The 15584-nt window shown below is 53.6% G+C and overlaps 1 protein-coding gene and 1 long non-coding RNA gene across 5 annotated transcripts in view; one reads left to right on the forward strand and one right to left on the reverse strand.

The window, feature by feature from the left end:
• Window positions 1-5387, forward strand: part of LOC101676137 — a 199608-nt gene extending 194221 nt beyond the window's left edge. For 2 of the 3 annotated variants that reach the window (XR_006604331.1, XR_006604332.1), the window contains one exon: window positions 1272-5387. This is a non-coding gene — a long non-coding RNA (uncharacterized LOC101676137). The remainder of the gene's footprint in view (window positions 1-1271) is intronic. The other variant, XR_001180120.2, reaches the window with a different exon arrangement.
• Window positions 5388-5670: 283 nt separating this feature from the next.
• ESRRB (estrogen related receptor beta) overlaps window positions 5671-15584 on the reverse strand; it is a 166221-nt gene continuing 156307 nt past the window's right edge. For both annotated transcript variants that reach the window (XM_004739195.3, XM_004739196.3), the window contains 2 exons: window positions 14919-15188; window positions 5671-9279 (listed from right to left, as the gene is read on the reverse strand). In XM_004739195.3, the coding sequence (XP_004739252.1) occupies window positions 9035-9279; window positions 14919-15188 (515 nt within the window). In that variant the 3' untranslated portion in view covers window positions 5671-9034. The remainder of the gene's footprint in view (window positions 9280-14918; window positions 15189-15584) is intronic.

Genomic DNA, 15584 nt, shown 5'->3' on the forward strand with positions numbered 1-15584 from the left:
GGGGGCCGAGCTCATTTCTACCGCTGGGCTGGACACAGATGTGGCCCCACCGACCCACCTGGCCCCCAGGGCTGGGCTTCCTTCTCCCTCCTCACCCTTTATCGAACGCCTCTCCTGGGTGGCGAGCTAAGTCACCCGCCCCCGCACTGCTCCCTCACCCTGCCGTCAGCACACACACTCGATTAGGGGGATCGGAGTGACTTACAGGGGCCCCTCTTCCCCAGGGTCGGTATTTGCATAGGGTGATGGATGCAGAGATGTCATCTAAACACATCGGCACTTTGCATTTTAAACAAAGCAATTTCCAGAGGAAGCCCGGGGAGCTTTGTCTCCTTCCAGGAACATTTCCTCAGAGCCAAGTTCTCTATTGTTTTGGCCAGCATTTTCCACTACATCGGTCCCCAGTCCCTCTCTTCGACTGGCCTCCTGCTCACTCCCCACATGCCACTGCATCGGCACAGTACTGACCGTGGTGTGGAGCAGGGGGTGGGTTACATGTTCCCTAGGATGAGGAAGGACGTCGATCCCTGGCCCTCTCATAGGTGCCTGACATCGACCCCCTCTCCCAGGCCCGCCCTGCGGGAGATCCTGCAGAGTAACCTTGGCCGGAGCCAACCACCTGCCAACGTGGTTTGAGAGACACAAGATACTCGCTCCAAACATCTATGTCCACCTCCCCCTCCCAAGATGCCAGTCGCCCCTAATGTCCTCAGTGTTCTGTCTGGGGGACCCTGGATTCCTTCTTGAAGCTCTCACTTCTGATATCACACAGCTGAGACTTCTCCTCTTCACAAGGCTAAGCCTTCTCCCCAGAGACCTTTAGTGTTGATGATAAAAAAGTCACCATAATATTGGTCCATAATGTTAGGCTTAATGTTCCCCCCCACCGCCCGAAGACAAGCAGGAAAGAATAAGGTAGGAAGTCCCTGGAATTTTGTCCCCAGTAATATGGTCTGAAGGCCAGCAGCACCCTCCCAGCTCAGTTGCTTACAAGGGGCATGACTTGAGGGGATCTAAAACCGCTGTAGGGCACGTGAGCAACAGGGCACAGAAGCCTGCTGAGATGCTTGTTCCGGGCCTCTCCTTCCCTTCCTGTCCGGCTACAAATAGGAGCGAGCTGAGGAGGACGGGCAGCAAGCTGTCCTTGGCAGGGGTGGGGGCAGACATCTGCAGCAAGGGGTGGCTTCTGTGAGGCTGGGTGCTTCCCTGCTGTGGGAGGAGTGGGCGAGAGGAATCGACACGTGTTGAGCACCTACTATTTGACCCTTCAGGTGGCTGGTCTGAAACACGGCATGGCAGTTAAGAGAAGAGGCTTGAAATGAACCTGTACACATCTGGATTCAAATCCGTGCTCTGTGACTGTAAGCAAGTTGGTTAAGCTTTCTGAAGCTGAAAGCTCCCATAAAATGAAGACGGCAGCATGTATGTCAAACACTCGTGGGGAATGGAGGGGACAACCTGTGTAAAGTGTCCGGGATACAGTAACATCATTGGCTTGGGAGTCAATCCGTTGAGGACAGAAAGCTTGAACCACTGTATCTCAGTGAGAGAGACAGATTTGATGATGTTCCTCCCTTGCTTCAAACTCTGCCAGGGTTTCCCCTTTGGTCTGAGATAGCAGTGTCTTTAGCAAGGCTGTCCAAGTCCCGGGCAGGCTGGCTCCTCTTCTTTGCCTCTCCTCTGCCACCCACCAATCAGACGGTCTTTTTTTTCTTCTCCGGTCTCTTGAGCAAGCCTGGAACACTTCTTTCTCTCTGTCTCGTCCTGGACAGCTCCCTCTTTCCCTGAAACACCCCACACGGCCTGCCCTCACTCCCTCCACTTCAAAATTTCAGTCTCTGCCTGCTTCTGCCATGTGGCTTCCTTGGCCAAACCTCCCCCATCCAAAGGCTGCATTGGTCCCTTGTTACCTGCTCCTGCTCCCAGGGGTCACGGAAAGTCTCCCGCATAAGAGACCCTTGCAAACCGCTAGTTCAAAGTTCATCTTCTCTGCCAAAGCAGCAGCACCCACCGTGCTCCCCACATCTCACTCCCTGCCAGGTGATGAATGAATGTGCAAAGACGGCAGGCCGAAGTGACCAGAGTCGCTTGGGAAAAATGAGGGCGGCACACCTGGGATCAGAAAGAATTTGCCTTTCTGGGTGTTTGCTGAGAGAAGATACAACTCCCTGCCTGGGAACTTGGAGGCAGGTCCCCGGAAGGGCTCGTCCCAGTTCTGTGCAACTCTCCTGTGCCTGGCCAAGCCCACGGGCAGGGGTTTTCTGGGATTCCAGGGGCTTCTGTCCTTTGGGAGCAAAGTGAATTTGCAGCAGAGGCAGAATAAAGTGTAGGAGGTGGTAGGGTCTTCACTCTTCCTCCGGTTGGCCCCCGACATACCCTGTGCAAGCGAGGAGATTTTGCTCCCTGCATCAGCTTCCGGCCCTCCCTCGGGTCCTGCAGGAGAATAGAAGGAAGTCCAGAGGCTAAGCCGGCCTAGGCGAGGAAGAGCCCCCGAGGCTGAGCCGGCCAAGCTGGGGCAGTCCGGAGAGATGCCCGAGAAAGATCTGCGGGAGCGGCTCTGCGCGGGGCAGGGAGACGAGGAAAGAGGTTCTGATGAAGCTTTGCAGCACATTAAAAATGTGATGTCCTGCAAATGGTGTGGACCAAGCTAGGGGAGCAGAGATTGGAGCACTTTGGGCTATTCTGTAGCTCACTGGATTGTTGTTTTCTTTAGCAGTGAGTGGCTGGGCACTGGGGCTTCATCTAGGACTTCCATTCAATGCGGGGCCTTAAGAATGGGCCCCGGAGTGGAAGTGCAGTCCATTCTCTCGTCTTCCTGGGCCAGCCAAAGAGCCTGGCTTGCCCCTCCTTTCTACCCTATTTTGGCCTCGCTCCAAGCTTGATCGTGGGGGCTTGTCACGTCTGCCTGTGGGAAGGTCTGGTTTTCTCTCTTCTCCACACGGGAAGTGGGGAGAGACTCTTCAGGACCCAAATGAGAGCCCCGGTGCCTTCACTTTGCCTTGTGACAGCTGCGAAAGGGCTCTTGGCACAGATGGGCTGGGCATTTGGCTGACTGCTTTTGAGGCTAGAGAGAGAGCAACGGAGGGCAGTGACTGGGTGTGAAAGGGAATTCATGGCTGACAAAGATCCTGTCTGAACATCTGTGATCAATGAAGTTTACTCACTGCTCCCTATTACCTGCCTGTATAGCCTGCTGCCTTCCTGGCGTCTCTGCCTGGACATTCAGCAGCATCTCCAACTTAACGCGGCTGATTCTCCCACCTGGCCCTCAGACTTGCCTTCTCTGCTTCTTTCCACCTCAGTGGATGACAACCCTGGTGGCTTCAAATTAGAGCCAGGACCCAAGTGTTCCTTCATACCTGCTCTCTCCTCTGACCCTGGTCTAAGCCATTCACCATCCTGGTCTTATCAATCCAGCAGCCGAAGTCGCCTGTTGAGATGTGCAATCATGGCATTCCTCTATTCAAAATCTTTCACTTAAGAGTGAAAACCTCACTTACTATGGCCTCATGTTCCCTGTATGACTTGCCCCACTCCCTCTTGCCTCAAGCCGTTCCACTTCAGCCACACTTGCTTCCTTGATGTTCACTGAACACACATGGCATGCTGCTACCTCAGGGCCTTTGCACATGCTGGTCCTGCCTGGAGAGCTTTTTCTCTGGATACCCACGTGGCCCTCACTTTCTTCATCTTACTATTACACGTGACATTCTCACTGAGGCTGCTCTGACCACTCCTTTTAAAATCGTATCCTGCCTCCCCATTCCTGATCCCCCATACCCTGCTCTTTCCCTCATGGAACTTACCTAACAAACTATGTAATTTGGTTATTTATTGTGCTCATTGTCTCTTTCTTCCTCTCACTAGAGTGTGCGCTCCATGAAAAAAGAGATTGTGCTTGTTCTCTTTACTGATATAGTCTCCATGCCCAGAACAGTGCCTGGCACAGGGCAGACCCTTGGTAAGTATTTGTTGAAGGAATGAATGACCCTAAGTTGTATTTTCCCTTTTCACTTCTTTGGTAACAAAAAGAGGGGGAAAGAGTATTTGGAGAATAAATGAAGAGAGATAAAGATATGAATGAAGTTTATTAGCTAGTCTGATCACAATTAGCCATACAGATGGGAAGAATTAGTACAGAAAATCCTAAAATACAGATAGTCCGAGAAGTATTTCTATTTTGATTATGTTATGTGATGTTATGGTTGTCTCTTTCCTATTTTTTTCTTAAGGTGGCAGCATGAATACCAGCTGTGTGTTTGTGTTTGTGTGTGTCTGTATGTGTTAAGTGTGTATGCATACACACCTGTGAGGTAGCGAGGGGTAATTACCTAAAAATAATCCACAAACTGGGTACTTTCATTCCTACAAAACATTGCATGCATAAGACTTGCTAAGTATCAAGTTCAAAGACTACTATGTGAATACGACCTTCCAAGAGCTTCAGGAAACTTACAAACAGCTCATTGAAAGTTGACCAGAGCCTGAACTACCCATGTATATGAGTTCTGTGGGCATCAAGGTTGGCTGGTTGTCTTCTAGACTTCCAATTCTACTCTTCTTGTGTAATAGCTGGACAGTTAAGGGGGACTAGTGCTCCCCTGAATCTGGTACAAGTAATCCCTTAAGAGAAAAGCACAAGAGCCATTTGGATTCAGAATGATGCTCAGATATTTTCCATGGTTGTAGGAAGAGATGTTCTTTCTCTGCTTACGATGTGAAATAAAATGCTGGCAGCCCTCTTGCTACTATGAAAGAGGCTAGCTTGAGGACAAAGCAGACAGCAGAGGGCAGAACCGAGAACCAAAGAAGCAGAGCCACGGCCCTATTGACTTTGTGAACCTCTGGATCAAACCCTACCTGATGCTTGCAACATTTCTGGACTTCACATAAATCCAAGACAATAAATCCACTAAGCTGGTATGAACCAGGATGTCTTTGCAATGAAAGGCAACCTAATACAGTGCTCCTCACTTTCTTTTAGACCAACCCCTCTGCTTCTCACTGCTCCCAAGTGTGGATGACATCTGTGTCCTTCGTGCAGCCAGCATTATGATCACGCATACACAGACGCATTTCAGAATCCTAAGGCAGTGAACTCTTTTTGGTTTACATACATGTGATGTTCCATTTTTCTGTCAAAATGTAGATTAACTAGGATGCCTCACGTTAATGTTAAAATTCTAGTAGCTGGGGGCCTCACAGACCTACCTATGTTTCAAGTTGCATTTCTGAAGCTTTGCTGAACATGCTTTTAAAATGCCTACTTGGGGGCACCTGGGTGGCTCAGTTGTTAAGTGTCTGCCTTCGACCCTAGGATCCTAGGATTGAGCACCCCCATCAGGCTCCCTGCTTGGCTTGGCAGGGGGTTCTGCTTCTCCCTCTTCCACTCCCCCTGCTTGTGTTCTTTCTCACACTGTGTCTCTATCAAATAAATAAAATCTTAAAATAAAAAAACAAAACGCCTACTTGAATGCCCGGAGAACTCTTGAGGCCGGTTCTCCAGCCAGCCAGGCTCAGCATCGGCCTGAGGTCTAAGGGCAGCGCTGTCCAAGGGACAGCGAGCCCGGAAAGGTCACGGGTGAAGAAACTCTCCAACAGGCTGTTCCTTATTTATTAGATGCCAGATACACGGGACCAGGACAGAAGACTCCTAGGGCATGTGATTTACATGGGGGGGGGGTCCCAGGGGAGAACACAGACAAGAGGCAGAAATACATACACGGGGGGAAGCAAAGAAGGAAAGCCATTTCAAAAAATATATACATCTTATGAAGCCATTCCAGCCATTTAATCATTATCAGAAAATAAAACAATCTTTCCACATCGTGCGTTTCTTTGGTGCTCTTCCACGGGCCTGGGCCCTTCTGTCTTCCCGTCCCGTTTGTCACCCCTGCCCTGCGCCCCGCCCCGGACTTCTCCCATCCACACAGGGGTAGCGGGGGGCCTGGGGGAGGGAAGAGGGGAGGCCCCTGCCACGGAGCTGGGTGTCGATTCTGGCTACTCTGAAGCCCTGCCTGGTCTCCCCACCAGCGCCCCGGTCCGGTCTCGAGTCTTCTACTCGGTTCTTCAGTCGTGGCCTGGGAAATCCTCGGTTTTCTGGATGCAGAAACGGGGGGCCACCACCCAGGTTCACATGTGACACAGTCAGTCTCGAAGCTCTAGGAAGGGTGGGGACACGGGTACCAAACAAAACCCAGCCAATACCACCTTCTCCAGGGTTGGATTTTTACATTTTATTTCTTGGTTCATTTCAATGACCTGTATCATGAGAGTACAAGTGAGAAGGGCAATTTCGTCTTTACAGATTTTCCATGAACAGCAGATCCGGGGACAGGGAGGGAGGCAAGCACGTTCTGCCCATTGGGAGGGGTAGGGCGGGCATCCTAAGCTCTCCTCGCTTCCTCATCCCCCACTAAGCCAGGGCCCCCTTTCCCAGGGAGGCCCCCGAGCTGGCAAGACCTCCAACTAAAAAGCTGGCCTACAGTTTATCTCTGACTGTCTGATGGCTCCGTTAGTACACACCAGGGCCTTTCTCACCGGCCAGAGCTCCCAGTGCGCCGGAGCCATCTCCCACGGCCACTGGGGTTTCAGAGAAAGAGCAGCGCCCCCCGTGCTGGCACAGAGCCACCTCCCCCTCACAGGTAGAGGAAGGATCTGATGGCAGGATGCTTGCAGAAGCCCCGGACCCATCCACACACGGACTCCCACCCACCCCAAACCAGTGCAGTGAAGATGCTTCTTCTAAAAACGGCTGGTCGCAGATACCAGCCTCGCACAGGCCCTGGCCACCAACTTGGGCCTCACGCTGACACTGGAAGTGCCACCCCGGGGAGAAGGTGCCACCCTCAGTGCCACCCCCCCGACCCCACCAAAGCACACAGCACAGCAGAAGGCGGGGGGAGAAGCTCCCAAGGAGCATACCCCAGCTCCTCTCACCATGAGGGATCTCGGGCTCTGACCTTAGGGTGTGGCTCCTAACAGCTCTCAGACTGGGGGGCTTTGCGTGGGTCCCTTGATGCTTCCATGCCTGTGAGCCCACCTCGGGACTGCCCAGGCAGCTAAGGATGAAGCATCCTGGACAGTAATTCCAATGCAGACCGTCACGTGGCTTTGGCCTTGCACTCCCCACAGGCTAACAAGACAGCACACTTCATCTGGCTGTGAGGCCTCTTGGAACACTCTATCTTGTTCATGAGGCCAACAGAGAGCCACTCTGCAGCCTCTGGGTCTCAGCTAACCCTCAGGCCTGGGGCGACCTCACAGCACAGTTCAGAGGGGTGGTGTCTGGGGGCAGAGAGGCAGCAAGGTGAAACCAGCATCACCTGCTTCCCATGGAAGGCTACAGGGCTGTGGGAGCCAGCACCTGGCCACCTGCTGTCCTAGCGAGGGGCAGGCCGATCCACCAGCCTCTCCAGTGCTAGTAGGTCTGGGTCAGCGGGTGGGGATCCCCCAGGTAGGGCTGCTCTGGTCTTTGCTTCAGAGGGTACCTTCTCCACCATGCCTGACCCCACCTTCCTCTTTGGGGGACCCTCTGAGCTGCCATCAGCCAGCCTGTGCTCAGCAGATGGGCTGGTAAGAGCTGTCCGGAGTGGACCAACTCTCAAGGCCACTCACAGGAATCTGGTGACTGTCCCCATCTGCCTGGGGCTGAGGGGTTTCCCTGGACACAGCTTTTCAGTGCTAAAACCAGGAACATCCTGGGCAAACTGGAGTGGTCAGTCACGTGACACAGCGGCCAGGAAGACGGGGCAGGGGGTCCCCCCATAGGGCTGGCCCTTCACAATGCATTTGGGGAGCTATGTCATGCCTTAGTCTCAGGATGGTAGCAACAGCCCCTCCTGTGACACTGATTGGCCTAACCGTTCAGAATGCAGGGCACCGGGTGACCTGAAGTCTACTGCCCTCAGAAGCTAGCCCCACGGGGATCCTGGCCGGCAACTTCCCGAGCCCACCATCTTCAGGGTTCCCCACCTGCTTATCTTGCTTCTGGGATTTTCTGTGCTCAGCAAAGATTGGTTTGAGCCTTTCCCCATTTTGCCCCAATCCTCCCATGACTGCCAGCCTGGAAATCAGTGCCTAGGGTGCCCTCAGAGGTGGCCAGGCCCCTAGTGTCCCCCAAACTGCCACAGGCCCATCTGCTCCAAACTGCCCAGAAGGCTGACAGGGCCAAGCAAGAGGAGGAGCTCTGTGGAATACTGCCTGGCCCTGCTCTTCAGAGGCAGCACTGTTCCCAGCTATGGACCTGAAATCCCCTTGGCTGCCTGAACCCACCGTGTAAGCTGAGGTAGGGGCAGGAAGTAGCAGGATCTCCTAGGAGAGGAGAGGGGGAGGACAGGTGGGCCTTGATGCTGTGGTGACAAGCAGGTGTGTGGGTACCAAGGGGTGAGTGCCCAGGAAGATGCCCGAGCTCTGGCAGCTGCTCTCTGGATGGGGTCCCTATCAGGAGGGGAGTGTGCACCAGGCAGAAAGGCTGCAGGGCAGGTGGCCCTGGGACTGGGGAAGGTGTGGGGCCTCTGGAGGAGCCCCAAGTAGCAGAGTAGGCAGGGCCTCTGGAAGAAAGCCCCTGCCCTCTGGGAAGGGACAACTTCCAGTGGCACCCAGCCTGAATTGGGTGGGGTCCTGGGCGCTGAGCACTGCCCACCCTGTGGGGTGGGGGCGTGGGGGTGGGGTTAGGATACGCACTACTGTCTCCTGGGGCTTTCATAGGCGGAAGGAGCACTTCCTTGATGGTCTCCAGTTTCAAGGGAGTCAGCCCTGGCCCAGACCTCAGCACTGCCCATGGAGAAGGAAAAACATACCCAAGAAAAAGCCAGTTACAGATGAGCCCACGCCCTGCCCTCCCCTCCCTGTTCCCCTGCCCCGCTGTACTCCGGACTCCACGCACAGCCAGGAGGCGAGAGAGCCCTTCCTCTGGGACTGCCCGTGGCCATGATACAGGGCTTGAAGGTTGAGGCTGGTGGCTGTGGAGGTCTCCGCGGCGGTCCGTCCGCCGGTCTGTCCACAGGTGGGAGTCGGTCCAGGTGCCGGGCCATCAGACCTTGGCCTCCAGCATCTCCAGGAAGAGTTTGTGCATGGGCACCTTGCCCTGCAGTTTGACGCTGTAGAAGTGCTGCACGGCCTTGGCGGCCGTCTGCCGCAGCAGGGGCAGCGTCAGCAGCAGCTTGCCCGTCCTCCGGGGCTCCTCGTGGCGCTGGCTCAGCTCGTAGTCCTGCAGCGCCTCATGCAGCAGGTCCTGCAGCTTCTGCACAGCCTCCAGATCCTCGATGTACATGGAATCTGCCGGCATAGGGAGAGCATCAGTGGGTGCAGCCCGGGGGGGTGGGGTGGGGCAGGCGTGGCCAGACCTCAGCAGGGGGGTGTGTGGGGGGGGGTGGCTTGGGGCCCTGGGCTATTGCCCCCCTCCCCTCACTTGACTACGGAGGCTAAACTGCCAGCCTGAGGTCACAGAGGTCCGTGACAGAGCCGAGGCTTGGGGCCAGGGAGCCATCTGCACCTTGGAAGGTCATCTCTTGAGAAACCACCAAGAGGGGTCAGCAGAGACCCTGAAGGACTTGGGACGTGAGCAGACCGGTCATGCCCTGGAGATGCAAGGTGGACTGTGGAGCCAGACCACTGGAGCTGGAGTCCTGTGTACCTCCCTTGCTAGCTGGGTGACTTTAGGTAAGGGATTTAACTTCTCTGTGCCTTACTTTTCTGAGAGAATAGCCACATGTACCTCAAGAGGTTAAGTGAATTAATGCAAGTCGAGGACTAAAAACAGTACTTGTCCCGAAGTGAGTGCCCCACTGGTGGCACCATGACCAGCATCATCACTGGGATGGTCACTGCTGCCACCACCAGGCACCAGCCCGTCCGCTGGTTACAGCATGCAAATACAGAGAAAGGGGCTGAGCTCTGTGCCCAGGTGCCCTGTGGCGGGGGCCTGGGCCAGGGCCCGAGACAGCATGGCCAGATGCACGGGCCACAGTGACAGCGGATGCTATTGGGAGTCCTCTAAAAATCCCGAGGAGGGCTTTGGACTCAGCCATGAGTCACGGGTTCAAATGGAAGTTGCCTAAATCCCAGCAGGGCAGGCGGGCATCTGCTGACAGCTGGCTTACAGTGGGGTCCGAGCTGAAGCCAAGGCCATTTCCTGGCATTCAATCCCTAGACTCAAGGGAAAGAGCCCGCCTTCTTCTGATATTCCTTAAAGAGCTCGAGCCAGCACCCTGCATCGCAGTGCCCAACCTGCCAAAGGCATGAAGCCCCGGGGGTCACATCGGTCAAGTGAACTGGGAGCTCTGGGCAGGCAGCCAAGGCAGGCGGAACAAGGCTCCCGAGGTCCTCAAGAGAGCAGGGCAATGCCCGTGCTTGCTGGGTTAGTTTAGGTACCAAACCGCCAAGGGCAGCTGTTCTAACTGGCTGACCCCTGTGACTCCTTCTGTCTGACCTTTTGCAGCCATGTTCAGCCCATGCCTCCAGGGTTCTGCCTCTTCCTCCTGGGAGAAGTGCCAAATGAGGCAGATAAGACTCTGGAATCTTTGATGCTGTGTTACTCTGACCAAGTTACTCAGGCTCTCTGAGATTGTATCCTCATCTGTAAAACGGAGCAAATGCCTCCATGCCTCCAGAGGGTAGTGGTGAGGATTAAAAGAAACAGCACATTACCAGGCACTTACTTAGTAAGCACCTGATAAATGTATTATCATCATTACCATGAGGACTCAGCCTAGGGCGAGTGCCTTCAGCATGCTGGGGTGTTACCGGCCTCATACCCAAGATGCCTCCACTCCTACACTTCCAGCAGGTTCCAGAACGTGCACCCACAATGCGCTTGTCCCTCTAAGGCTGGGGATGTGGCCATCCAGACCCCCTGCCTCTCCGACAGCTTCCTTGCTCCTCCCCCTACCCTCCCCAAGGAGGCCAAAATTGGCAGCTGCCTTCGACCAAAAATGAAATAAAATAACATTGCAAGATTAATTTCTTTGCAATCCATCAGCGAGTCTGTATCGATGGCATTGATAAACTGTTAATTACAAAATCAATGGCTATGAATTTTTTCTGCTGTCAGGGAGCCTTGGAGATGCCCAGGACTTGGGGTGAAAGACGGCCACAGGCTCCTGAGGGGTTGGGGTTTGAGACCCCAGCCTGTCTCCAATGTGCTTCACGCTTCTGCCTCGCGGCAGCCCCCTCAGCCAGGTGAGTGGTTCCGCCCTGTGCTCTCCCCCTGCCCTGGGCTGCACAAACTCCGCCTACTTCCTGAACTACCTGTACCTGCTCTGTGGCCTGGGAGATGGGGCAAGAAAGGCAGATCCCTGGCACTTTTTCTCGTGTGACAAAGTGTGTACTCAGGCCACGCTTGATGCTAGCAAGGGTGCTGCTGAGCTCATGTTTCTAAGCCACGGCCAGTCATCAAGTTCTGTGTCCGCATGTGTGTGTGCACATGGGTACACGTGCGTATGTGTGTGTATTTGAGCATACACATGTGTGCGTTCAGTGTGCCCATGCCTGTATCTGTATGTGTGCAAGTGTCTATGCATGCACATGCCTATATTTGTGACCACGTCTATCTACATGTGTGTCTACGTGTGCACGTATCAGTGTGCACACAAGCAAATGTCTGTGAGCATATGTGCATGTGTGCACACATGTCTCTGTATATGTGTGCACACATCTGTATTTGTGTGCCTGTCTTCATGTGTATACATGTGTGTGTATGTGTGTGTGTGCACGTGTGCCTGTGAGATCAGAGCAAGCGGATGGCAAAGCTAAAATGCCGTCTGAAAGCTGGTCCAACCAGGCGCCGAGGCCAGCGGGGAGGAGGTTGACAGTTGACCTGCCTCCCACCTCTTCACTCCCCTCCCCCCGCACGGGCCAGCCCAAGCTCTAGGTCAACGATGAAAAGGTCCAGAGAGTCTAAAATCAAGGATGTACCCCCTGAGGCCTGGCAGCCTTGCTGATCGCACCGTTCCCACTCCCATTTCCTCTGCTGCCTATGGTCCCTCCGCCCACGCAAGCTCCTAGCCCCTCTTGCCAGACCTAGTCCCCGTGCTTCCCTCTGAGTTGTTGAGTGCGGGCTTACGGGGCAGGGGGCTGTTCTGCAGGGCAGGTAAGGGGGGAGTTTTGTCACTACCCATTTGTCAAATCTGCAGACCCACACCACACAGGAAGTAAACCCTGATGGCATCTAGGGACTTGGGTTAATAACAATGTATCAATATTGGCTCATTCATTGTAACAAATTACTGCACCAATACAAGATGAGGAGTCATGGGTACAGTGGTGGATGGGGTGGAAGGGGGGCACAGACCTATGGCAGCAGCTGCTCAATTCTTCTGTAAATTTAAAACCATTTTTTAAAAACCCAACAGGGGGATGCCTGGGTGGCTCAGCGGGCTAAGCCTCTGCCTTCGGCTCAGGTCATGATCTCAGGGTCCTGGGATCGAGCCCTGCATCGGCCTCTCTGCTCAGCAGGGAACCTGCTCCCCACCCCGCTCTGCCTGCCTCTCTGCCTACTTGTGATTTTTCTGTCAAATAAATTTAAAAAAAAAAAAAAAACCAACAGGACTGGCATTCTCTCACAAAGAATATACTACCATTTTGGAATCTTAAAATGTAAAGAGTCTGTTATAAAAGCCTGTAAAATTTTCATTATCATTTTGCATTTGTTTAATAATAAAAGGGAGTTCTAAAAAAAAAAAATGCTTGCCTGTCTGGATTAGATCAGGTTCCCCAAAAGCAGAGCCCCAATCCAGGGTTCGGGGGCTTGGGATGTCTGGGGGCTGTGCCTTCAGGAGAAAGGAAGGGAGAGAGGCAGGCAAGAGTGAGTGTGGAAGCAAGCAAAGTGAGAACATGGCCTTGACTTTGGCCTGATCCATGCAGAGCTCTGATTCCACCCTGCAGAAGCTCAGACTTTTGTTCCCTCATGTGGGTCACCGCTGGCTAAAGTGTGCCAACGTACTCAGCTTTCTAGGCAAGACAGGTGAGGGCAGGTCTTGGGGAAAGGGACAGCTGGGAGCTGTTAGCAGCAGAACTCAGCCGCTGGGGCACGGGAGCACTAACCCATTAAAGGGGGCTGTCCAGGGCATCTGCAGCATCTCCTGCCTTCTCTATGAAGCGATCTGCTGGGGAGCCAACTGTCTGGGTTTGCCGGCGATGGAGGGCTCCCGGAACATGAACAACAGGATCAAGCAAACCACTTGGTCATCCTATCTGTTCTGTCTCTCCCTGGGAACCAGCTCTCCCTCTTCCCTGTGCTGATAACATTTGTTTCCTCTGATATTAATAGTAATGATAATAATTAATATTTATTGAACATTTCCTCGAGGTCAGGCACTGACCTAAGTGCTTTATCTTCAGCTGATCATTTAACAGCAAAGTGCTTGGAGGAGGTACTGGGATATCCCCATTTTATACACAAGGACAGGGCTGAGGAAGGTTGCCAACTTGCCCAGGGTCACACTGCTACTAAGCATCAGAGCTGTAATTTGAACCTGGGTCCCTCGGACCCGGACTTGAGCAAGAACTCTGGCACATGCCGCCCTATAGCAAACTTGCCTGACACACTCTCTTTAGGACAGGGAGCCTGACTTTCCCTGCATTCTCCACCTGCCCCCACCTGGCTCAGTGGGGGCCGCTCCCTAACTGTGGACACAGATTACACTCCAACTCGCTCACCTGCATCGCCAATGCGCAGCCCCTCTCCCCAGGGATTCCAGCCAGGAGCTGGAAGGGGCTGAAGGAATGGAGTGATACCTTCTTTTCATTTTTTTAATTAAAAATAAATTTTTAAAAAGATTTATTTATTTTAGAGAAAGAATGCTAGAGAGCAGGGGCAGGAGCAGCGGGAGGAGAGGGAATCCTCGAGCAGACTCCCCACTGAGGACAGAGCCAGATGTGGGGCTTGACCTCAGGACCCCGAGATCATGACCTGAGCTGAAATCAAGAATCAGATGCTTAACTGACTGAGCTAAGCCACCCAGGTGCCCCATGAAGCCTCTTTTTTTTTTTTTTTTAAGATTTTATTTATTTATTTGACAGAGAGAGGGGTCACAGGTAGGCACAGAGACGGTCGGGGGTGGGGAATGGGAAGCAGACTCCCTGCCAAGCAGAGAGCCCAATGCAGGCTGAAGGCAGAGGCTTAACCCAGTGAGCCACCCAGGCGGCCTGAAGCCTCCTTTTTAATGAGAGTCCAGACCAACTCGGTTGGGCAGGTTTTTCTCTCTTGTATCTGAGCAGTTTGACTAGGAGACTCAAGGAGCAGTTTTATAAGCTGGGGGTTGATTTTGCAGAGGACTTTGGATCGAGTCTTAGCTTGGGCACCCCTTAACAGTGTCACCCCAGGCAATTTTCACCTCCCCAGGCCTCAATATCCCCATCTGTAAAATGGGGAGAGAATCACGAGACCCTTGCTCATAGGGTTGTGTGTAAGAATTAAGTAAGTTCCTAACTAATTTACTGAACAAGCTTAACACTTATGCGCTGGCATGTTGTGAGTATAATATAATCCTGTATAAACAAATCCCTGCCCCAATCTGGTGGGGTAGGGACTCTTCAGTGCTCCCATTTTACTGATAATGAAAATGAGGCAAAGAGGAAAGCGACTTGCCCAAGGCGGGGGTGGGGGGGTGGGGAGCAGGATTTGACTCTTAGCAGCTTGGCTATGAAATCTGCGTTCTTAACCAGCATGCCAGGCTAGGCATCAGAGGCCCAGTCAAGTGCCCTACAAATCCAGGGCTCGGGAAGCACCTGCCGATTGCTGGCTTTCATCACCAGCCTTTCAGCTTCAGGCCAACCCGTGCACAGTCTCTGGTGATAAGAAGCTCCAGCATCTTCTCGCCATCGCTGCCGCACCCCCGCCATGGTGGCCCTGCTCAGAGGCTCCGCCCACCAAGACCTCTGGGAGCTCCTGCTGCGGGACCCACACTTGCCCTTACCTGAGTTGGCCAGAGCCAGGGCCTTGAGTGTCACAAACTCCTCCTTCTCCACCTTGAGCTTCTTGTACCTGCGCACCAGCTGCAGGATGGCCCGGTAGAGCTCCAGCAGCCCGGCGAGGCGGGAGTGCTCCTCGTCCATGACGTAGTCCTCAGCGAACACCAGCTTGTCATCGTAGGGTAGCGAGCGGTACACGATGCCCAGGATCAGGATCTCCATCCAGGCGCTCTGCAGCAGGCTCATCTGGTCTCCGAGAGACAGGTTCGAGAAGCCTGCGGTAAGAGAAGGGGCAAGGAGGGAGGCAGCAATCAGGTGGGCTGGCTGGAGGAGGGGGTCCCAGGCACCTCCGGATCCCACCCCGCCCTCTGTCCCCGCTGGATTCCTCCTTGTCCTTCCCTCGATCAAGGAGTCAGATGGGAAATTAATGCGAAAGACTTACACAACAAGAGCTCAGTCAATGTTGACAGTCGCTATCACTATTATTGTGAGTTCTATGCTGTTTTTTCGAAATGTCTGTAGAGGCTTTTTGATTAATTAAATGCATCTGTAATTTAAGGAGTTGTTAAATTCATAGCAGAATCAAGAGGCAGCAGGATAGGGTCCCCTTCCCCCCAGAGGACTTTGTGGATTTTTCTCTCTGCTCAGCCAGGGGAGGCTTTGGTGTTTTA

Source organism: Mustela putorius, unplaced genomic scaffold (assembly GCF_011764305.1).
Source record: "Mustela putorius furo isolate JIRA1106 unplaced genomic scaffold, ASM1176430v1.1 tig00000129_pilon_pilon_pilon, whole genome shotgun sequence".
Lineage (NCBI taxonomy): Eukaryota > Metazoa > Chordata > Mammalia > Carnivora > Mustelidae > Mustela > Mustela putorius.